At 34.8% G+C, this 23,801-nt stretch overlaps 3 protein-coding genes across 3 annotated transcripts; 2 read left to right on the forward strand and 1 right to left on the reverse strand.

Annotated features, from left to right (window-relative positions):
• The first annotated feature begins 8,198 nt into the window (after positions 1–8,198).
• LOC105132814 (protein CUP-SHAPED COTYLEDON 3-like) lies at positions 8,199–10,863 on the forward strand. Its single transcript, XM_011036517.1, has 3 exons — positions 8,199–8,695; positions 9,184–9,458; positions 9,809–10,863. The coding sequence occupies exons 1-3, from the start codon at positions 8,494–8,496 to the stop codon at positions 10,541–10,543; spliced, it is 1,212 nt and encodes a 403-aa protein (XP_011034819.1). The 5' UTR covers positions 8,199–8,493; the 3' UTR covers positions 10,544–10,863.
• Positions 10,864–16,258: 5,395 nt separating this feature from the next.
• Positions 16,259–16,870, reverse strand: LOC105132815 (Late embryogenesis abundant protein, group 6). The gene has a single exon (XM_011036518.1). The coding sequence runs from the start codon at positions 16,786–16,788 to the stop codon at positions 16,516–16,518; it is 273 nt and encodes a 90-aa protein (XP_011034820.1). The 5' UTR covers positions 16,789–16,870; the 3' UTR covers positions 16,259–16,515.
• Positions 16,871–17,555: 685 nt separating this feature from the next.
• Positions 17,556–20,538, forward strand: LOC105132816 (uncharacterized). The gene has a single exon (XM_011036519.1). The coding sequence runs from the start codon at positions 17,730–17,732 to the stop codon at positions 20,295–20,297; it is 2,568 nt and encodes an 855-aa protein (XP_011034821.1). The 5' UTR covers positions 17,556–17,729; the 3' UTR covers positions 20,298–20,538.
• Positions 20,539–23,801: the final 3,263 nt, after the last annotated feature.

The following is a 23,801-nucleotide window of genomic DNA, read 5'->3' on the forward strand; positions in this document are numbered from 1 at the left end:
GAATTACATGTTCATGAAGAATAATTTAAGAGAAACTGATAAAATATAGGGTAGGTTTTTGGAAAAGGAAGAAAGGGACAAATCAATGGGGTTAGGGTTTTTTATTTGGAGAATGAAAGTTGTTTGATTTTAAGTTGGTGTAATTGTCTCCTCCTGTGTGGGTTTTTTTTTGTTTATATACATGTACCAATTAATTATTGACACGTTATTATTATTATTACTATATAAAGGTTAAATTTTGTTCTTCTCTTTATTAGCATAGTAATTTTTTATCAGCACGGTGACTGTAAACCGTGTGCCACTATATTAGCAATGGATAATTCATTGCTGATTTTTAATATATTAATTTATTTTTTAGCAACCGATTTTTTGTTGCCAAATCCATTGCTAATATTAAAAAATTAGTGTGTGTGTGTGTATAATCCATTACTAATCTGTTGTTAAATTTGCATTTGAAATATTCTGTTGCTAATTTCCAATGTTATCGACTCTTTTTTTAATTATGTTAGTCATGCCCAAAGAACTTGAACTTCATAGTTAATCATGTCCAAAATAACGTAAGTTTGATAAATATGTAAGATCCAAAAAACTTGGACATAATAGCTAGTCAAATATAAAAAAATATGATTCTGACAAATATACCAAACTTAATAAATTTAGATATTACCAAATTCTAAAATTATATGTTGGATTTTAAATGATTTTTTATAATATAAATATTAAAATGTGATAAAATATCATGCCTCTTCATAAGCCTTCACTAATTGTTGTTTAGTTGACCTAAGAGATAGGTACGCGCTCTCTCTCTAAGCCTTCACTAATTGGTATTTAGTTGACCCCAGAAGATAAAGATAGATATGAGCTCTTATTTATCACTGTAGCCTGGAATACCCGGTCCCAAGGCAATCCATTTTAACATCTTGAATAACCTTTTCTTTTTCATGTTGCATACTTCAGACTTTTTTAAACAATACTGGTTAATGACCTTTTCTTTTCTACGACACACATTTTTCATAATAGCATAAAAAATAAATTAAATTGCTATCTTGCTAACTGTTTAGTAATTATCAGATGATACTGAAAGGTAGAGTCAGTTAGTACTTCAATATCTGATAAGTTCTTTCAATGTCTCAAATCCACCAAGTCCAGCATGTACCACCAGTGTAGACATTGACTTCTATGGCAGTAGGTTAGATTGTTGTTTCGTAGCACTAGGCTGAGCTAGGTTGCAGGCATGGAGACTGTGCTGTTGTAGCATGGCAATTTTCTTTTGGATGGGATGAACCGGTTCTCACTATTGATTACTATTTCAATCGAACAATTTTAATGATGGGTGAGTGAACGTGTGTAGAGCCAGGAAACTGGAAAGTTCATGCAGCAAGGTATCATTAACCACCAAATTTTCATTAATGGTTGATGATTAAGTTGAGGGGCTGAACTTACGTTAACTCTGTGGTCCAATGTGTACCTGCCTGAAAAGGCCGTCGCTCACAGAATATGAAAGAGCTAGAGGGGGCAGTAGATTGCATTAAATGCAGCAAAGAGTTACAGACTTGGCATCTACAAAGTGTTTCGGAGAGAGGAGAGTGGGAGCAAGGAATCTATGATAGAGGAAAATCCATTATTTCCACTGTTTAATTTGGGAGAAAGAAAGAAAATGAAAGAGGATGGACATCTTTTCCATGAGCCCACCAGAAATCAATCTCTCAATATTTTTTTATATATATTTCCACCTCTCCCATCCAAACAACAAAAGAAAGTGAAGCTTTTTCCTTTGATTCTCAGTCCATACGATTCTCTTCGTTCCCACACACAGTATTGAGTTTAGAGTTCGAGGGAGGCCACTTGCTCTATGTAATTGCTCCAGAGGAGTCCTGACTCCTGAGACATGCGTACCATACCTATCAAAACCGGGAAGGCAAGAAAGATAGCCTTATTGCCGCAAGACGATAAGCAAGCCATTGCAGTCCATGGATGCACTAGCTATAGCCATTGCCTCGCTACACGAAAGGCCCACAATGCATGTGTCTGCAGGAAGGAGTCACCTCCATCAAGAATTCTCACTTCATCCGTACGTCTACATATATATCATTCACATGGCATAATAATATTGAAGCAAATAATGAGTTCTCAATATTACAACCTCCCAAATCACTTGAACATACGGAGGCCAAAAAAAAAAGAATTTAAAATATAATTTTATACTTCAATTTTATAAGGTTACAAATTCAGATCTCTCTTTCTTTTTGTCACGGATATATTACGACCATGAATCGGTTTTATATAAAAAAAATTAAATATCTAAATTTCTTAATTTCAAGTATAAAGAACTCACTATTATGATCTATTAATTTGAGAAAAAAATCATTTGAACGAAATATTTATTTTCCTTTGTATACCAAACTAAAAATATTAGATTTTTTTATGTAATTCAAATTACTTGGTTATAATTTAAGAAATTATACTTCACATTCTTAATTAATAAAAAAATTCAAAATTAATAAAATAACCAAATTACCCTTATATTAGATTTTTTTATGTATTTCAAATTACTTGGTTATAATTTAAGAAATTATACTTCACATTCTTAATTAATAAAAAAATTCAAAATTAATAAAATAACCAAATTACCCTTATATAAACTTAATTGAAAAATCAATCAAATAACATATCAATCTTCTTTTAAGACCATAGCTAAATTCAAACGTTAAGGCTGGGACCCCAATGAGTGGCGATTAGATATTTGCCAGTCTTTTTTATCCTTCCATTTGCTAATTAACACTGTTGGTTGCTTAACCTTGTGCTCTTCACACCATGGTTTTGGTAGTAATTTGCTTTTGTTCTAATTATGATTTTGTTCCCACTTTTTCTCCAAATATATCCGAAGAAATACACAACATGTGAAATGAAAGACTGCAAGTTCTTCGTCTCCAGGCCTTGATACAATGAAAGAACCTGCCTTGAAGCAATTGCCTCCCAGGAAACAGAAGATGTGTTCCTGCAAAAGCCGCAACCATACTTTTTTAAGTGATCTTACCCATAAAGGCACATTGTCAAGGTAATCTCTTAATTGTTTAACCCATAACCACAGCTCAGAAACCCTTCAATGTTCTGCTAAGTAAATGTCTAGAATATTCAAATATATTGCAACCTATATATAATATATGGACTGCATAAAGGATTTCATCGATCAGCAGAAATTGCAAATTTACAGATAAATAAGAAATTTGCAAGTATCAAATCTTGAAAATGATTACCTCTAAATAATTAGCTAGATTATGGGAAACTGATCAAAAGGCCGGTTCAAGGGAAGGCTGCAAGAGTTAACAAGAAAATCAACGGTAGCTATAGAGTTCGGCTGGATTGTGGCTTAATGTCTGGAGATGGTGGTTGTGCGGGATTAAGGGGAAGGGAAAGGATTGCGGGCTTGGAGTTTAGGGAAAGAATATGGGTGGAATGGCAGTTAGGGTTCTTCTTCCTTGCAAATTTTCAAAGCCCAACATGTCTTCTTCAGATCCTAAAACACTAGAAGAAGCAAGACCCTCCTTTGATGATCCAACATCAAAAGAAGCCATTGAATCATTAACTTCAACAAAAACCTTTGAAGAAACAGATCAATTAAACAAGCATGCCCATGACTGAAAATCAAGAGGAAGAAGAGAAAAGGAGTGTGGGTACTCTTTAGTCATTGAATAGATTATAATGGTAATATTATAAATTATCAGATTTTTTATAAAAAAAAATATTAAGTGTTAATGGTAATAAAATTCAAATTCTAAGATGTAACTTTTCCCACTTATGAAAGCAAAGCACTGAAATTAGGCGAAAGCAGTTAAGGACCGATCCGGAGAACAACAAATTAATTAAGAACTGTGTTGAAGTATTATTGCATGCCGGAAGCAAATTAAAGCGGCATGTACATGCTCCTAGCTAGATAGATCCCTAGCTAGCCTGAATCAATAGCATTGGTCCCCTGTTTCTACTTTTAAGTTTTAATCATGATCCAGACATGATTAATTAATTGATAATATTGTACTATATGGATAAGGAAGAGAAGTGTGAGTGCTCATGCTAGCTCCAATCAATGGGAAATAATGAGGTCTATGATTGGGAGTCTGTTAAGTTGTGTTAAATCGAATAACAGAAACCTAGCACAGGTAGGAAAAAGGATTCCAGTGGCTGAATTAAAATAATGAGGGATACTGACCTTGCTTGCTTCTTCTTTGATGGGTCCTCGTAAGTACCCGCAGCAGAACCATGCATTAGCGTGGGAGAGAAGGAAATGGTGCCCGGTCCTTCCTCGCCATTCTATTTATTACCATGCCACTAATTAATATCTCTTCCGTTTCCATCTGGCTCTTGTTTTAGGATAATTTTAACATAGCCCTCGATAGATTTATTATTATTATTATTATTATTATTATTATTATTATTATTATGCCACTGATATCCCGTCCAGAAATTGTTTCTAATTTCTTATGTTTTTTCCACTCTCCTTGAGGACAATGACATGAAAATCCTCGTAAAGCTGACTGACGGGGTTAAGAAGTCCCACCAAGTGGCGTAAGGGAGTGGTAACTACTCGCGACCACATGTGATAATGCCAAAACGGACTCTGGGGTGATCAGACATAGGCCCTAGTTCCTACAAAGGTGAAAACAAGAAGATAAAAAACCGTAAAAAGGAATGCATTAATAAACAGAACTCAGATAGGTTATAGGAGGAACGTAGGCTTATGTAACCAGTGAGGAAAATTATACGGTGATAATATTTAAGATTAGAGCCTGGCTGGCGCTGCTTGTTACTAGTATCTTTTACTTGGATGAGTTTCTAAGATCTAGATAGTATATAGCTGCTGCAGCAGCAGCAGCGCAGCAGCAGCCTAGCTAGGAAACCTGTTCTTTTACCTGACCATGCTACACGTGCACCGCCGACACATTTTAGGAGGGAGAAGATCCCCATAAATGCTCCCAATTCCCGAACAAATTGATATTCAAATAGCCATGAACTTGCTTGTAAACCTTACTGATAGTTTTTATTGCACCTGAATAATACTATAATCAATGTTTTTCTGGCTTAGAAGGTTCCTGTGAAAGGATAATTCAGCATCAATGCAGTGTCAATGATTATTTAAACCATTAGTTTTACTAACTTATGCAAATTCAATTATATTAGAAAATATCGAATGTAGGATAAAATTGTTCAAGAAACCCCTTATTGTGTTTACAAAAAACAAGAAGAAGAAGAAGAAGAAGTCCAGATGCCATCAATATATATATATATATATATATATATATATGAACAAATTAAATTTACTGTACACGATTCTTATATATAAAGAAAAAAAAAGAAGAATTCGTGTATATATAAACAGCAGTTCAAGAGGACAATAAGGTGGAGTTGTATCCACTGTGCAACAACAGAAAAAAGCTAGGTAGCTAGAGCAAGCAAGGGGGCATAGTTTTAAATAATGGATATCATACAGGGTAACGATTTTTATCTAATGGAATCGGGCACCCTTTTACCTTTATAGACCATTAGTCTGCGAACAATGGATGAACAAATTATTAACCTAAAATTAACCCTCAATGAAAGCCGGGCAACCTGGACACAGGCCGAGACTAGAGTCCGATCCCAACCTTCACTTTCACCCGAACCCTCGCATGTTTATTCTTTCAGAGATCTTCTCTGCTCACGTCTAATTAAGCTCTCAAGGACTTGGATTAGTCGACAGGAATGAAATCTAAGGTAGCTGGTAGCTCCAGCGAGAAGCGGAGTTTGCGAGAAAAGAGCCCCCTGCTGGCGGTTTTTTTCTTTCTTTCTGTATTTTAAGTTCTTATTTTTTATATTTCACTTTTTTTTTTAGTTACAATAAGTTTTTTATATGTTTTTTTATCTAATATAAATACTGTTATTATTGTATATTTATGAAAAAAACTACATATTATTAAAATTTATTAATAATAATTAATAAATTGATCATGAAATATATCTTAGAATGAGAATAACAATATTCAAACTCATGATTGTTAGGTAAACAAAACTTTGTTGTTATATAAAAAAGTAATTTCAATACAATAGATTAAATTATCTAAAAAAATTTAAAAATATAATTTATATTATTTTTTAAGTTATAAATATTGATTTTGTTAATTTATTTGGATCTTAAAAGAGTTTTTTTTTTATAAAAGAAAAAGAAAAAGAAAAAGGATGTTTGAAAAATTCCATGAGTTATTACAATTTATTTGAAACAAAAGCCGGTTTATATAAATAAGGTAACGTTAAATATTAAGAGAAAAAAAGGTTAAAAAGATGCATATAAATCATTATATTAGGGGGATCTATTATCGAGTCTCGCAATAACATCACAATTAAATGATTCCTAATATTATTAAAAACTTTATTGTTTCCCCCCTTAATGTTTAGAGCGCGTGTGTGTATAGTCATAGATCTCTTTCTTTATGTTTTTAAAATAAAAATAAGATAATAAAAAAATAAAAAAAATAAATTAAAAAAACCTCATTATCCAAAAAATATATTTTACAAGTCAAAGCTAAAAAAGTAAAACTCAATTGTTTTAAATTCTTATAAAATATATAAGTCATAACTCGAACTCAAAATTTATTATATAAATTTTAAATTTTTTACTATCACGTCAATGATGAATCATAACTTTTTATTAAAAAATCAAAAAAATATAATTTATAAATACTTAATATATAAAGGGTATTTAATATATATAACAATTTTAAAACATAATATAAACAATAAAATCACTTCACACACACACACAAAAACAGGTATATTCCCCATTGCGCAGTGGAGAAGAGGGGGTAGAAGAAGAGCAATCCGAACGAGAGGATTGGCCTTATTGCACAATTGTTTAATAGCTTCTTTTTTTTTTATCTTGTTTTGAAAAACAAATGCCATTATAACCGTGTAGAAAGAATGGAATGGACAGGAGTGAAGATAAATCTCAGAACATGCAAGAAATATCTTAAGGAATCCATGGCCAAGGCTTATCCTTGCCTTTAATTATTCTTTAGTGCTGCTAGCTGTTGTAATCACGTCAGTATTATATTAGTTTATTCTGATAATAAAGAATTAAGTACGTGAGGATGATCTCACTGTGCCGGGATGGGAGCCTCGTGTTCCTTCATAAAAAATCATCTGACTCCTAGCCTAGCTAATTGTAAACATGCTCACACACGCAAGCATAATAAAAATCTCTGCAACCACTCTAATATTTGGGGTCTGCAACCCTATTCCTTCGTGCTGCAAAATGTTTAATCAAGTCCTTTTGCAAGGAAAAATGACTGATTGAATCCTTTTATGTCAATGGTTTACTTGCTACATATCATCCCTTTTTTGGTTAACAGGAAATAATGAACATGTAACTCTCATTACCCATGGACCATAAGTCAATTAATTAATTACCATTTTTCAAGAAACTTTTGTAACTCTAAATCATCAACTATCAATATATTTATTTCGAGAAGAAGGTGAAAACTAGACTAGCTATGGAGATAGTGCTGGTTGTGATGCGATAAGTTTGAGTGTTTCTGCGGTAGAGTTGATGTCGATGATGAGAAGCTAAAATATGTAGTAATGTAGGTGGATCTACAGTAAAAAAGGTAAACATGGAATTTGCAACGTTGAAGATATTGATTAAAAGATTTATAAATTGGATTATTGATTTAAAAGCATGTCTGTCAATACAGAAAATGGATACTTGTTGCTAGAAGCCAGAAAAATAAACTGAATTATTCAAAGTAATTATAAAACTAACTAAAAATTAATTCAAAAATATAATAATGAGAAATTAAATTGCAAAAATTAACTTGTTGTAATTCTTTTTTAAAAATCCCATCAATGGAGACAACGGATGCATGCTGTACAATCAGCATGGTTAATGTTCTTCATTAATGAATACTAATTAAGAAATAGGAATAATCCATATTATATATGGACATTATTATTGACATAGAAGGGATTTAGTCTCAATTTTCCTTATAAGAGGGATTTGATTAAACATTCTGTAGTAATATAGGGACCAATAGGGTCTTCAGCCCCATAAAATTCACTTCCCTTTACCCACACACGCATACAAAAAAAAAAAAAAAAAAAAAACACCAACGTAATCTTTGCTCGGTCATTAAAAAACTTTCGAAAAAACTAAAAAAAAACACCAACGTAATCTTTGCTCAGTCATTAAAAAACTTTCGAAAATTTTGCCTGATTGGGAAGCTTTTCAGGTGCAGTTCTGTCCTCCCCCACTTAGCTTTTGTGTCCCAATCCATCTCTTTCTGCTTCACTCTCTTCCTCACAGTTCCCCAACCTCCTTCCGTTTCATTGCTTTCAACGAAATCTCTATAAATTGCATGCCACTGCAAACCATTTTCCTTCATCCACTTCCAAATCCCATTTTTACAACCTTAAAATCACCCCCCCTTCCCTCTCTCTCTCTCTCTCTCTCCTTGGCTTTGTGTGAAGATGCTGGCAATGGAAGAGCTTCTGTGTGAACTAACTTGTGAAGATATAAACGAGCAAGGGTTGCCTCCAGGGTTTAGATTCCACCCAACAGATGAAGAGCTTATAACCTTCTACCTCGCTTCAAAGGTGTTTAATGGGAGTTTTTGCGGTGTCGATATTGCTGAGGTTGATCTTAACAGATGCGAACCCTGGGAGCTTCCAGGTACGTACACACACACACATATATACTAGCCTATTGCTTCTCGATTTTAAAAGAATGTGCTACGTTTACATGTATGATTCATTTTTTCTTTATGTCAAGATGCATGGCACCACCAAAAGAACCTGATCAGAATATTCCCTTTACCTTTAATTTGACGCTATAACTTAGCTTGCCTGATATGCTAGTAGTGGTAGTTTCCAAAAATATTAAGTCCCTTTTCTTTGCTTTTCTACTTGAAGATGCTTCTCTCTTTTCAGGTGAAACTAGGCTAGCTATAATTAACTATATGAGTTTAAGCTGGATCATCCTATCTGTTAAGAAATGCCCCTTCTTTTCTTGGAAGGGAACCCGATTTTATATATGTGATATACTTTTTATTTATAAATTAAGGTGTACACACAAGCTTTTAAGCCATTCATTTCTGACAAAATCTATATTTCATTATGTGAGTTTGAGTGGTGGTGTTGGTTTTCTTCTTGTTTAATCAGCTGTAGCAAAGATGGGAGAAAGAGAATGGTACTTTTTTAGCTTGAGGGACAGGAAGTACCCAACAGGGCTGAGAACAAATCGGGCCACCGGAGCTGGCTACTGGAAAGCCACAGGCAAAGATAGAGAAGTATACAGTGCCTCAACTGGTGCCTTGCTTGGCATGAAAAAGACCCTTGTTTTTTACAAAGGCAGAGCTCCTAGAGGTGAAAAAACCAAGTGGGTGATGCATGAGTACCGCTTAGACGGCGACTTTTCCTACCGTCACTCGTGTAAGGTAATGTGGACCCTTTCTCCCCCACTCGTGCGCCGTGGGAAACCAAGCTAGCTTGCTGTAATATTTTGTCTGGTTCTGAGTTGACTTGTTGTTCTTGATCTGAAATGGGTTTGCTGTCTACTACGATTAGACAATTTTCATTTTGTTTATTCACCTCCGGAGCGTAGAATTTGATGTGATTGTTTTGATTTAACAACTCACTGTCAATGGCCTTGCATTTATTTATTATTCTGACTGGTTCAAAAATGTTACTATTGACTTATGCCTTCTGCATTGCTAATAATAATTAATTAGTTATGTTCTTAATCTCATGCTCCATGGAAATTATACTGAGATTGTTTAATTTGCAGGAGGAATGGGTGATTTGTAGGATATTTCACAAAAAAGGAGAGAAGAAAAATGTGTTTGTCCAAGCTGGACAAGGCTATCACCTCATGGAAGCCTCTTCACCAGCAAATTCAGGTTCATTGCCTCCACTGCTTGAAGCATCAGCATCAATATTTGATCAGTGTCAATCCAAGAACACAGTTGTTGAGGCCTTCCAAAACGCTTTTCTGATGCATGAACACCAAGAAAATGACCTCAAAAGCCTGGTCAACCCACTTGTTTCCCAGTCCAATGCCATGTCAATAAATGGCTTCCAACCATGTTTTTCACCTACCACCATCTCCATCAACAGCACCACCACATCAACAAATAAAAACACAGACACGAACACCAACAACCAGTCACCATCGATGCTCTTCAAGTCCATCGTCTCATATCAAGATTGCGCGTTGAAGGAACAATCCAGTACTCTTTACACGCAGTGCAACACAGAGGCCAACTTTTCCCATTTTCAGCTACATGATGCTCACTTGGGTTGCGTGGATAAGATCATTCACCCAAATCCATACCAAAATAATCCCTTGTTTTTTGAGACGGATTGTAGTAGTAACATTTTGGGGTTCTCAGAATCTGCTTCTGCTGCAGACACCATAGCCCATGACATGTCCACTTCAATTGGTTTTAGCGGAGCCGGCTTGCAGATGATGCTAGATACTCCCATCAGACTTCCTGCAGAATCTTGGCCATTTGATCCTTAACGATTTTCCAAGTCCCCAAAAACCATTATTTGCTGCAATCGATCATATATATATATTATAAACTTGCGATCTTAATGCTGTGTGGATTTGTAGTGTAGCTCCTCTAGCCATTGCGATTGGCGAGTCCATCCATGCACGTATCTACGCAAAGATTGAGGTGTACTCACAGTTATTGACAAGGATTGCTTTGTTTTCGATATTTGTTGGCTACGTTATGGGTGTTCGGAGATTCTCCACTTTTTATTGCAGTGAGGTGGAGTGATCAGCAACAGTTTCTGTTTGATATGACCCCATGGATGGGATTGGAGGTTGTAGATGCACTGGAGTACAATATCTTTAATTATTTCAAGTTATGATTGATGATGATTGGGTCCCTCATCCTGCCATGCCATGCGCAGAAGTACCTTGCTAGCTCGGTCCCTACACCCTCAGAAAATTCCGTTTAAAGGCATAAAGTCGATGGCAAATGGCATAAAGGGGGTGTCCGATAATCATAACGTAGCATATGAGTTATCTAGATTGGAAACATCTGCATGTAAAATGAGGCAAAAATAAATATAATATAAGCACATCACTCACAACCATTGGATGGTCTACAACTACACTTAGATACGGTTTATTTTTATATTTTAAAATGATTTAAAAGATTTAAAATTGTTTTATTTTTTAAATTAATATTTTTTTAATATTTTTAGATTTTTTTAATTCACTATATTAAAAATAATTCTAAAAAAATAAAAATATTATTTTAATATATTTTTAACTGAAAAATATTTTAAAAATCAACCGTAACTATAATTTCAAATAGACCCTTAGATGATGAGAATGAGATTATATTTATATTTTTAAAATAAATTAAAAAAATTTACTTAAAATTAATATACATATATTTATATTTAAATTATTTTTATATATTAATATCTAAATTAATTTTTAAAAATTAAAAAAAAATTATTTTAATATATTTCTAAATTAAATTTATTATTATATTTTCAAACATTCATCTTCGTATTATTATGATGAGTAATTTTTTTTTTTTAATGGACAGTAATAGTGAGTAACAGGGGTTGGAGGCATTTATTACCCCATCAATGAGCTTTTAGCGAAGAACCTAGAAATGACAGTAACTGGGATCGAGTTAGGCATAGTGTTAGAATCCAGTGACTACTTTCGCTTCCATCCCCTCTCAAACCCCAAAAATTTCAGTATTAGTTTGAACCATAAGGCTCAACATCAGTTAATTGAGGAGCGGAATTCATCACTCTTCTCATCATGAAATATAATTTATTTAAACAATATTTTTTTAGATTTATTTTTTTTAGTTTTATAATTCAAATTCTAAGTTTGAAAAGTAAATTTAGATATTTTATTTTTTATTGATTTTTTCTTTTTATTTCATCCTTCAATATTTGATTGATTTAAAATTAAGTATCATAATTTTTTTTTCTTTTTATAAGGTTACCCTAATCTTATTATTTGAGTTATAAATTTGATAAGATAATTCAAGTTGATAGAGATTATTTTTTATAATTTAATCTTTCAACATTGAGTTTTTTTGTCTTAATCTCATGATGCACTAGTCTCGTGATTCGAATAACAAGTCTGACAAGTTAACTCATATTTTTTTAGTTAATTTTTTTAATTTTATCTTTTAACTTTAACATCTAGTTGATTTTGAATTAGGCATTATAAATTTTTATGTTTGATATTTATGAAGTTATCATAATTCTATTACCTGGTTCACGAGATTGGTGGGTGACCCACTTGACTTGAGTAATTTTTTTTCTTTTCAATTTCATCTTTTTAATATTGGATTGATTGAGAATTGAGTTTTATAATTTATTCAATTTATTTTCTATGGAGCTATCTCAATCATATAACCTAGGTTCCGACTTTGATAGGTTAACTTGAATCGGCTCAAATTATTTGTCTTTTGGTTTTTTATCAATTAAATTTTTTATATAATTTTATCTTTAAGTATTGGATCGATTGAAAATTAGGTTTTATAATTTTTTTAATTTATTTTTTATCAGATTATCTCAGTTTCATAATTAATATCATAAATTTAAAAAATTAATTAGAATTGATCTAAATTTATCCATTATATTTTCATCTTATTTTTCTTTAAAAAATGATGTCATTCTAAAATTCTTTTATACTTAAAACATGTTTTTAATAGTCAGATGAAATGTTTCTTGACATATAAAGTTGATCGGTCACATCTCACTAATATTGGAAAAAAAAACATCAATCTCTAGATGGATATTTGGGCAAGGGACGTGCCCTCATTTAATTCCTGAATATTCTTCCCTCGTGGTCGGTGATGAGTAGATCATATTGGATCATGGATGGTGCGTTTGGGATTGGTAATTGAACTTAGATTTATCAACGCCATTTGAGCTCGGTTTGTTTTCGAGATCTTCATTAGCGAGTCTCGTATTTGAAAGAGTCAGAAAGTCAGGCTAAATAGACATGTCGGGTCTAATCTAATTTCAAGTAATATGAACCCCAACCACTCTCTCGAATCTTAATTTCTTGTATCCCGAAAACTCTTTGTAACACCTTGGAGTCGGAGTCCTCAAGGAGCTGGGATTCTCGATCCTTTTCATTTTATTATTTTTTGTGCTATAAAGACCACCCACATGGCCTCAAGAGGATTATCCGAGCTCAAAGCGACCCTATGGTACTCTTAAGAGTCAATTTCATGGCTTATGGCCAGTCATAGCCATCTGACTAGCCCTTTCTTCTAATTAGTTTGGTTCGATGGTAGAGTTTGAAATGATTTAGTCTCATGATCTTATTTTTCCGTTCTGAAGAAAGTATAAAATGTTTGTTTTCTCATCCAAGAACTATTTGATAGTTTTCATAATATCATGTAAATGATTTTTGTTGCGCCTCCACGATTATTGTATGCTTATCCCATGTCGTCCATCTCTTGCATGAAGGATTCCTGTAATCCTATTGTTGTATTTTAGGAGCATGATTCTTCAAATAATTAAAACTAACCGTTATTTGTTATACAAGGAAATAGAAAAATAATTTTTTTGATTTTTTTTATCAACCATAATGAAAAATAAAAGAATAGTTAATTTTAGAAAATAATAACAATAAATGAAGATAAATAGAAAATATTTTTTAAAACTTGTGTATATAAGTTTTATATATAATTATAAAAAAATAACAGATATTATTAAAAAAAAAATTCATAATATATTTTTAAATTAATATTTTACTTTTTTTAAAAAAATATTACTTTGTTTTATATTATTTAAAAGATGGCATAAAGAATATAGTTCAGGCTGGGCCAAGATATTCTGGGCTATAGAGAATGGTCCAAGCACTCCAAAGCATGGAAAGGGGCCCAGACATGCATGGGCCCTCATATTCAGACCACTGCTTGTATTCAGAGCCCAATCTAATTTTTTCTTAAGCCTTAAAGGTTTTTTTTTACAAAGTTTTTCTTTTATCTCTTAGCTTTTAGCGATTGAAATGGGAGAAAAATGAAATTTATGATCAATACACAAAATTGTAGGTGCGTTAAATGAATTGCTAAGAATATTACCAATTTTTTTAATGTCAAAATGAACCAACTATAAAATTAATTTGTATTTTAAAAAATAAAATTTTTCATTCAGCTTCAAAGTTTTCTCAAAATCTAAATATACACTACAACATATATTTAAAAGAGGAAATCCCCTCCCCCCACACTTTAATCCTTGTTATTTTTATTGTTTTTTCAATTATAAAATTAATTTATATTTTAAAAAATAAAATTTTTCATTTAGCTTTAAAATTTTCTCAAAATCTAAATGTACACTACAACATATATTTAAAAGAGGAAATCCCAACACATAAAATTACGTCAACATAATGTTTGAGAATAAAATTAAAATAAAATAAAATTAGATGATAAAAAAAAACTGTTCAATGAACAATAACACACAATTTCAATTGTTCTTTAAACTATAAGCTTTAATTATATTTACAAAAATTGAGTACACCATACCATATAATTCTAATACATATCAACATAACATCTAAGGATGGAATTGTAATGGAAAAAAATTAGGAGATCAAAATGAAAAAATAAAAATAAAGTTATACCAATATAATAATAAAATTAGATGATTAAATGCCGAGAGAGAGAGAGAGAGAGAGAGAGAGAGAGAGAAGGTTGGACCACCATAAAATTTGAGGATGAAGTTGTAATGAAATAAAATCATATGACCAAAATTCAAAACAATAAAATAAAGCTAGACCATTTTAACACTTGATGATGATATTGGAATGAAATAAAGATTATGGGAGCTGAAATTTCACTTGTAAGGAGCATTTATCGTTGCTGCTGCTGCTGCTTTGGAAGTTCTTGGCAGAGGTAGGTGGCGTAGAGTATAGAGCGGCAGCCATGACTGCAGGTAAAAGGCCGAACCTTGCTATAATCATAAACAACACCACTGTCTTCCTTTCAATCTCTCCGCAGAGCTCTGCTTGCGATTGCGATGATTGGCTGGCTTTCTTCGGCGAGGTGGTGATCGCTGATGAGTGAGGAAGGCTTTCCACTGCTTGTGTGCGTGCTTAGCGCGAGATACCCGCTCCACTGGGAACCCTGGGCTTTGCATTTTGTTGTTATTGGGCTTAAAAGATTATAAAGATTATGGGATTTTAGGCCTATGGCCCAACCTCCCACGCTTAGGTTGGGCTTTTTTGATGATGGATATACACAATTTTTCTATTTTCTTTGAGAAATTTACTTTGTTCTTCATAGTTGTTCTTTAATAACTCAAAGTAAGCACAAGAGATAATTACCATGTTTGAAAATGAAGCATTGCAAGCATAATTATTTGTTTAAATCTCAAGGCGTGAATTAACTCTGAAATGATATCATCCTATTTTTAAAATAAAAAATGTTATTTTCAATAAAAATTTAAAACAACATATTTGAATTTAATTTAATCATATCTCAACCTTGAAAGTTCTTTATTAATTAGGTACTAGATTGGCATTAGCTTGCTAATTCAAATCAATTTTAATACCTGTTAAGGTTAACTCTTAGATGTCTAATTATGAAATAATAGTTAACAATTTATTTATTCTTTAAAAGCATTTATTAGGTGATTAAACATGTATTTTGTAACTAGAATGAGTGGCATTACGGGAAAGAATCACTTTGCGTCCCAAACTTACATGAAAATATGCAATCATTAATAAAATTTTAAGTTAATGGAATCTTTTTGGCCCTGTATTTTAAAAGTATTTTTTGAAAAAAATTTAAATTTTTTTTGAATTAATATATTTTTGATGTTTTCAAATTATATTGATTTACTAATATCAAAAATAATTTTTTTAAAATAAAAAAATATTATTAATATATTTTTTAAATAAAAAATATTTTAAAAACAACTATAATTACACTTCCAAAAACTTTTTTTTTTCTTTTCCTTGTGATTTAGTTCTTGAAAGTGGCTGCCTGCATTATTTTCAAAAATAAGTGGAAAGGAAGATGGATTTTGAACCTTGGATTAAAACTTTTAATTAATTTTAAAGAATTTTTTTTTTTAAATAGCTCAGATCTATTTAAAGTTTATTTTTATAATTGTTTTAAAAAGTGATTTAATTGTGATTGATATACATTACATTTGTTTGTTTGCCATGCTATATATGCCTAGATAATTCATCTCAAAAATCCATTTCCCATTCTATGGGTGAAACGAACAATATAAACGCAAACTTCCCACTTTAACACGAATGAGCATAAAAAATCACTTGAAAAAGAGAAGAAAAAGCATGTAATTAATTACAATGCCAAGGAGAATTCGTCCTGAAAGCTGAGAACTGATGAATCGGTGAAAAATTCTTATAAGGGTTTATGCACAAAGAACAGGCAAACCTTTATGAATTGTTTCGGAAGACATGGAAAGGGATGTTGCAAGAGCTGTTCAAGGCGATAATAATATTGTAGAAAGAACGTTGATTTATGGAATGCCATGACGATTGGCTGCATCAATTATTGCCATTTTTCCCGGGGAGAGGTTATTCCCTGAAAGTGTGGGAGCATCGGTGCCACCTCCACCTTGATTAGGCTTAACTTCTTGGTGTCCTTCAGTGCCATAGGCTATGCGCTTGTAATCCTCCAAATCTGCGTACTTCAAGTAAGGACTGCTCTCCATGGGCAACCCATCAAGTTTTCCTTTCTTCTCTTCAACACTCTCTTTCCTCTTTTCCATTTGCTTGCTGTTGTTCTCCATCTCTGATTTCTTACAATGGTCTGAAACCTAATTACTTATGTATCGAACAGCTTGCAATATTTCAGTCAGAAACCAAACCCCCGTATTAATTGAGCCATTTGACTTGTTCAGATTGCTTGTCTCACCATTAATACTCAGTGGCCTCTCTCCTACATTCAAGCCACATCATCATGTTTTTTCGTGGTGGAAAATCCCTTGAAATAATAGTCAGTTTTGTGGAATCATCCTAGTTAAAATATTTCAAGACTAGCTTTAATGTCAGTTCAATGACATTTGGTAGGTACAAGACCGATGCAGGCAAAAAACTAAACCAATGTGCGTGTGTGACCATTACTTTACTACTAGGGCGGTGAGCCAACATCTGTAAACCAGCTTTTGCTTATCATCCATAGCAGAAATAGATTTTTTTTTTATGCATCTATCTTCGTCTTTCTAGTCAAGTAAGTTTTTATCCCTTTTGTATTTGTCGTTTTTAATACTGAAACATTATCCAAACACAACTTAATAGAACAGATGCTGGAATTTACTGCAATGAACAGAGCAACTTTGAAAGGAAAAGGAAATCTAACCATGCAACTACCAAAAGACAATAAATACCTTAGGCTCAAATTGCCTCGTTTAAAATCTTTTCTTTTGTTTTTTATTGGTGTAAAAAGTCTTGTCTTTTTCGGACAATAAAAAATACATAACACGAACGTTCTTCTCTTGTCTACACCAGCCACAGAAATTTTTGGTTTTGGAAGGTATAGCTATTGCCACATATAACTATCACATACGGATGTTGTTTCTCCACCACCTCAAAAATCTTTCCAGCATGTGAATACTATATATTCTTCCTCTTTAGCTGTGTTTATCTGCAAGTAATCTCAGCATCAAAAGCCACCTGCTTCACCAGTTTCTTCTGTCTGCTTTCTTTCTTTCTTTCTTTCTTTTTTAAACTAATGGCAACAGATAGAAGGAAATCAAATACTCAACTGTTGGAAGAACTGGAAGAACTTAGCGAGTCTCTTTATCAAGCCCAGACTTCCAACAACCGCAGAACTGCTTCCCTCGCATTTCCTCGATCTTCAGTTCCTTCTATAATATCAGATGAGAGTGGCACAGCAAAAATCGATGAAAAATCAAGCAGCAGGCCTCGGTCCAGGCGGATGTCGTTGTCGCCTTGGCGGTCTAGTCCAAAGCCTGATGAAGAAACTGAGCGCAGAACATCCAATATTAATCAACCAGAAATAAAGAAGCTGGATGACATGGCTACTTCAACAGAGAAAAAAGGGATTTGGAATTGGAAGCCAATCCGAGCCCTGTCTCATATTGGGATGCAGAAATTAAGCTGTTTGTTCTCTGTTGAAGTAGTTGCTGTGCAAGGCCTTCCAGCTTCCATGAATGGACTCCGGCTTTCGGTTTGTGTTAGGAAGAAGGAGACAAAAGATGGTGCGGTCCATACAATGCCATCAAGAGTTTCACATGGCGCTGCTGACTTTGAAGAGACGTTGTTTATCAAGAGTCATGTGTACTGCACTCCTGGCAAAGGGAAGCCGCTTAAATTTGAGCCCCGTCCATTTATGATTTATGTATTTGCAGTTGATGCTGAAGAGCTTGATTTTGGGAGAAGTATAGTGGATTTAAGTCGACTTATTCAGGAATCCATGGAGAAGAGCCAAGAAGATACTAGAGTGCGGCAGTGGGACACTAGTTTCAACCTATCTGGGAAGGCAAAAGGAGGAGAGCTTGTTCTCAAATTGGGATTTCGGATTATGGAGAAAGAAGGAGGGATTGATATTTATAGTCAAGCTGAAGGATCGAAGTCTAGTAAATCGAAAAATTTCTCACTTTCACTGGGACGTAAGCAGTCTAAATCATCCTTCAGTGTCCCAAGTCCAAGGATGACAGGACGATCAGAAGCTTGGACTCCTTCGAAGGCAAATCCAGTTGCAGATATTCATGGAATGGATGACTTGAATCTTGACGAGCAAGCTCCAGCTCCTTCATCATCCCCCTCTATTCAGAAATCAGAAGAACCAGAACAAAAGATAGAGGATCTTGATCTTCCAGACTTTGTAGTTGTGGATAAAGGGGTGGAGATTCAAGACAAAGAAGAGAATGAGAACGTAGATTCTGAAGAAAATGTCAAAGAAAAGTCACATTCAAGCGAAGTTGTCAAGGAAGTAGTTCACGATAAGGTACACCTGACAAGATTAACCGAGCTCGAATCAATCATTCAGCAGATAAAAGCTCTTGAATCCATGATGGGAGAAGAAAAAACTGTTAGGACAGGAGATGAAACTGAACCGCCAAAATTAGATTCAGATGAAGAAACAGTAACACAGGAATTTCTCCAGAAGCTCGAATATGCAGAAACCAATGCTTTCAAATTCAATCAACCTGAAATTCCTCCTCCGCATCTCGATGGAGGTGATGACTGTTCAGAGGCTGAATCCAAGGTATATCTCTCAGACCTTGGGAAGGGATTAGGCTGTCTGGTTCAAACAAGAGATGGAGGCTACTTAGCAGCTACGAATCCTCTAGATACTGTTGTTTCGAGGAAAGATACTCCAAAACTAGCAATGCAGTTGTCAAAACCACTCGTTCTTCAACCAGACAAATTCATAAACGGGTTTGAATTGTTTCAGAGAATGGCATCCATTGGTTTTGAAGAGCTTTGTTCTCAAATTTTATCATTGATGCCCCTCGATGAACTGTTAGGGAAAACTGCAGAACAGATAGCGTTTGAAGGCATAGCTTCTGCAATCATCCACGGGAGAAACAAAGAAGGCGCTAGTTCAAGTGCTGCTCGTACCATTGCTGCCGTTAAAACAATGGCGACAGCGACTAGTACAGGCAGGAAAGAGAGGATATCAACAGGAATTTGGAACGTAAATGAAAGCCCTTTGACAGCCGAGGAAATCTTGGCATTCTCATTGCAGAAGATTGAGACAATGGCAATAGAAGCCTTGAAGATTCAGGCTGAAATGGCAGAGGAAGAAGCCCCCTTCGATGTTTCTCCAATCGCTGGAAATGCAAGCACAGACAGTGGGAAGGATCAAAATTACCCTCTGGATTCTGCCATTTCACTAGAAGATTGGATAGAGAACTACAGTTTAGTTTCTCCAGGAAAGCCAGAAACAATTACCATAGCTGTGGTTGTCCAGCTACGGGATCCTATAAGGCGATACGAGGCAGTTGGCGGACCTGTGGTTGCACTAGTTCATGCGACACAAGCAGACATCGAAGAGGACAATTACGATGAGGAAAAGAAATTCAAAGTAACAAGTTCGCACATTGGGGGCATGAAGGCAAAGCCAGGAAGAAAGAGGAATGTGTGGGATTCGGAAAGGCAAAGGCTAACTGCAATGCACTGGTTGGTTGAATATGGACTTGGAAAGGCAGGGAAAAAAGGAAAACATGTGTTATCAAAAGGGCAAGATCTCTTATGGAGCATTTCCTCAAGAATCATGGCTGATATGTGGCTCAAACCTATGAGAAATCCTGATGTGAAGTTCACAAAGTAGGAAAAGACGGGCCCAAGTCTTGAATGGATTGGTTCCTGTGGTTCATTTTACAACCACTAATGGATGCCAAATAAGCAGGTCACTTTTTGTTAAGTAGTAGATTGAATAAGATTTTCATACATAAGATTTGATCTGATCTGTTGCAGTTGTAATCAAGTACCTTTCGGTGCATTCTCTTGGTGCTGCTCTCCTCCCATTCATTTGATGAGAATTGAACTAGATTTATTTAAGTTTTTACTAAGAAAACCTCGCATTGTTTTATTAAAAATAGTTTTTTTATACAGTCAGGTTCGATCAAGAATAACGAGTCATCAGTAGATTCATCGACCGGGTTTTATAAACTAGGCTACTCTCAACTAAATCCAATATTTGAAGAAAAAAGCAATGATAATCATTAATATACCTTGTTCCATTACTGCATATCACTTGCATTCTCATTCTCCTCGAGATGGGCATTGGCAAGAAAAAAGAGAATTTTCCCTTTTCAAAGGTTAAGGCTAAAGCTAACCGGTAAACTCTGTTGTGGCTGTAATTGAATGCTGGGCTGATGTTCTAGGATGTCTAGATAATCTCCCATTTGAACTGGATCATAATCTAGGACCCTCGTGTAATTAGGCTTAGGGCTCCTTTTTGTAATTTTTTAGGCTTGTAGGCCACTAAATTCGATGTACTTTAAGAAACCATTAAGCATGTATGCTAGCATGTTGCTCCCTTGCATCTGCACCTGTTAAGTAATATTTATTTTCCTCTTGGATGACGATGCTTGGAGTACAGTCAGTTCCACTTTGACTTGAAACAAAATCTATACTAAAATTCATTATCTAGACCAAAAAACATAAACCAGTGATCACGTATTAAGGATCGACAATGAGTTCGATCAAAATTAAATAAAAAATTCGACATGTCAATAGTATCCATGTCCCTCTTCTCCAACATGTCTCCAAGTCTCTTTGATCAATTTGTAATTATGAACAAAAAATACAAAAAATCGAGAGACCATCGGCATGTTGGTCTCGGGCATGCCCTCATGCCTTACATCTGTAAGACCAATTCCTTTTGCCCTCTTGGTTAAACGTTCAGATTTGGCCAGATACGTGGGTCCGGAAAAAGTTTCAAAAACTAAACATGCGGTTATCGAGTAGCATGAAGGTGACGAGGAGGAGTTGAGCAAAATTATAAATCGGATTTTTTAAAATATTTAAAAAATATTTCTGAGAACAATCTTTATTTTTTGAAGTATAATTTTTATTAAACAAATGTCTCCTCCCATCATTATCCAGGTACCCCTTATCTTAAGCCAAGCAAGCGCTGTGTAAATCTTGTCTGGGTGCATACATGAGATTCTTGAAGAAAACACTGGCTGGAACACAGTTCACAAGCAAACATGTGAGTGAGCATTAAAACATGCATGAACCTGCTGCTTCCTACGAGCGAGGACAGTTGCTGTGAGCGACTCGTCCAAATCTTCTACCTGTCTTTGTGTTAATTATAGAAGGGAAGAGGAAAAGGGAAAGGACAGATGCCTTTTTCTGATGCCTGGAGTGGTCATGTTAAAGGTATGGCATCAAAGCTGGAACAGGTTCTTAGCAGTGATCTAATGCATTGTTGTCTATCTGCTAATGACAACATTAAGAGCATTATCTAGGTTAGTATGCTTTTTCAATTTGTTTTAAGTTTATCTAGAATTAGAATAACTTATTATATAATTCTTTAAATAAAAGAGATGATGGCTGGTACGTTTCTTTTGTTGTTTTTCACAATTCTGTAATGTTATGTGTGTGGACACAAATGGCCGGTGGCAGCCATGGTTGGTGGTAGCCATGGTTGACATGGTTATAGTCAAATGGTGGGTGCCTAACTTGCCCACCATTGTTGAACAATTATCTCCCTCCTCAACTATAAATAGAAGGTGCATTGATAGTTGAGATAGACCACGAAATAGAGAGAAACACAGAGAGAGAGCTAAGGGTGAGAGTTGAGTTGAGTAGAGAAGTTTTCTCCTCCTCCTTGTTTTGTTGTTTGTATTGCTTTTGAGCTTGATTAATACAAACCAGTAGCTCCGTGGAGTAGGCAAGTTGCCGAACCACGTAAATTTGTGTGTGTTTGAATGTTTGGATCTCCCTAACAACATGTCATGTTAAGATAGGGTGCTGAGCAAGTTAACAACTGGTATCAGAGCTTGTTCTTGAAAGTTCTTGAAAAAGAGGGTGTTTGATCCAAACTCAAAAATTAAAGTTCTCAAAACGTGTTTTTGAACATACACCGTGAAGAGGACGACGAGAGGAATCCACTGGTGAAAACCCGGCGAAAATCCTACGTCCTACATGCCCGCACGCGCCACCACTAGTACTGTCCACGTGCACCGACGCTCCTCACGCGCGTCACGCGTCTTCCTTGCCGTTTCCTGCAACTCGACATCGCCACGTCAGTCGTTCGGCATAGTCAGCAGCCATGCAACCTGCCACATCAGCAGTCTGACCGGTCAACCGACCACGTCATCACTGCCACGTCAGCCGAAAATCTTCGTGGATCTGTCACGTCATCTTGGGTGGACCCCACGTTGCCTACGTGTCTGCCACGTCAGCTAAGCCACGTCAGCATAACTAGGTTTTGATCCGGTGTGGCGCAGCGACTATTCCTCCTACCACGTGGCTTCATCTACAGCGTCCAGTTATCCCAAAGTTTGATTGTTTAAATCGGAGCCATCCGAAGTCCGATTTGGGTGATCTTAGTGTCGTTTCCAGCATTTTTGGCCATTCCAGACACATTTGTAAGGTCAGATTTTTGAGATTCAAATCCGAGAAAGAGTAAAAATGGCTGATGAAATAAAGGCTGCAGGAATTGAAAAATTTGATGGAACTGATTTTGGATATTGGAAAATGCAAATTGAAGATTATCTATATGGGAAGAAACTTCATCTTCCTCTGTTGGGGAGCAAGCCAGAAAACATGTCAGAAGAAGATTGGCAAATACTTGATAGACAAGTCTTGGGCATTATCCGGCTATCATTGTCAAGAAGAGTTGCTCTTAATGTTACAAAAGAGAGATCCACAGCAAGATTGATGGAAGCCTTGTCTAGGATGTATGAGAAGCCGTCAGCAAATAACAAAGTGCACTTGATGAAGAAGCTGTTCAACCTGAAGATGACAGAAAGCACCTCTGTTACACAACATCTTAATAATTTCAACACCATCACAAATCAATTGTCATCTGTTGAAATTGAGTTTGATGATAAGATCCAAGCACTTATTTTGCTAGCTTCACTTCCAAGCAGTTGGAAAGGTATGAGAACAGCCGTAAGCAACTCAGCTGGAAAATCCAAATTAAAATATGATGATATCCGAGACCTGATTTTAGCTGAAGAAGTACGAAGGAAAGACTCGGGTGAAAGCTCAAGTTCAGGTTCAGCTTTCAACATCAACACTCGAGGAAGGAGACAAAACAGAGGCAGATCAAAATCCAGGTACAGAAGCAAAAGCAAGTTTGGACCCAGGAAGCAGGTTG

This window comes from Populus euphratica, unplaced genomic scaffold (genome assembly GCF_000495115.2).
Source record: "Populus euphratica unplaced genomic scaffold, PopEup_1.0 scaffold68.1, whole genome shotgun sequence".
Classification (NCBI taxonomy): domain Eukaryota; kingdom Viridiplantae; phylum Streptophyta; class Magnoliopsida; order Malpighiales; family Salicaceae; genus Populus; species Populus euphratica.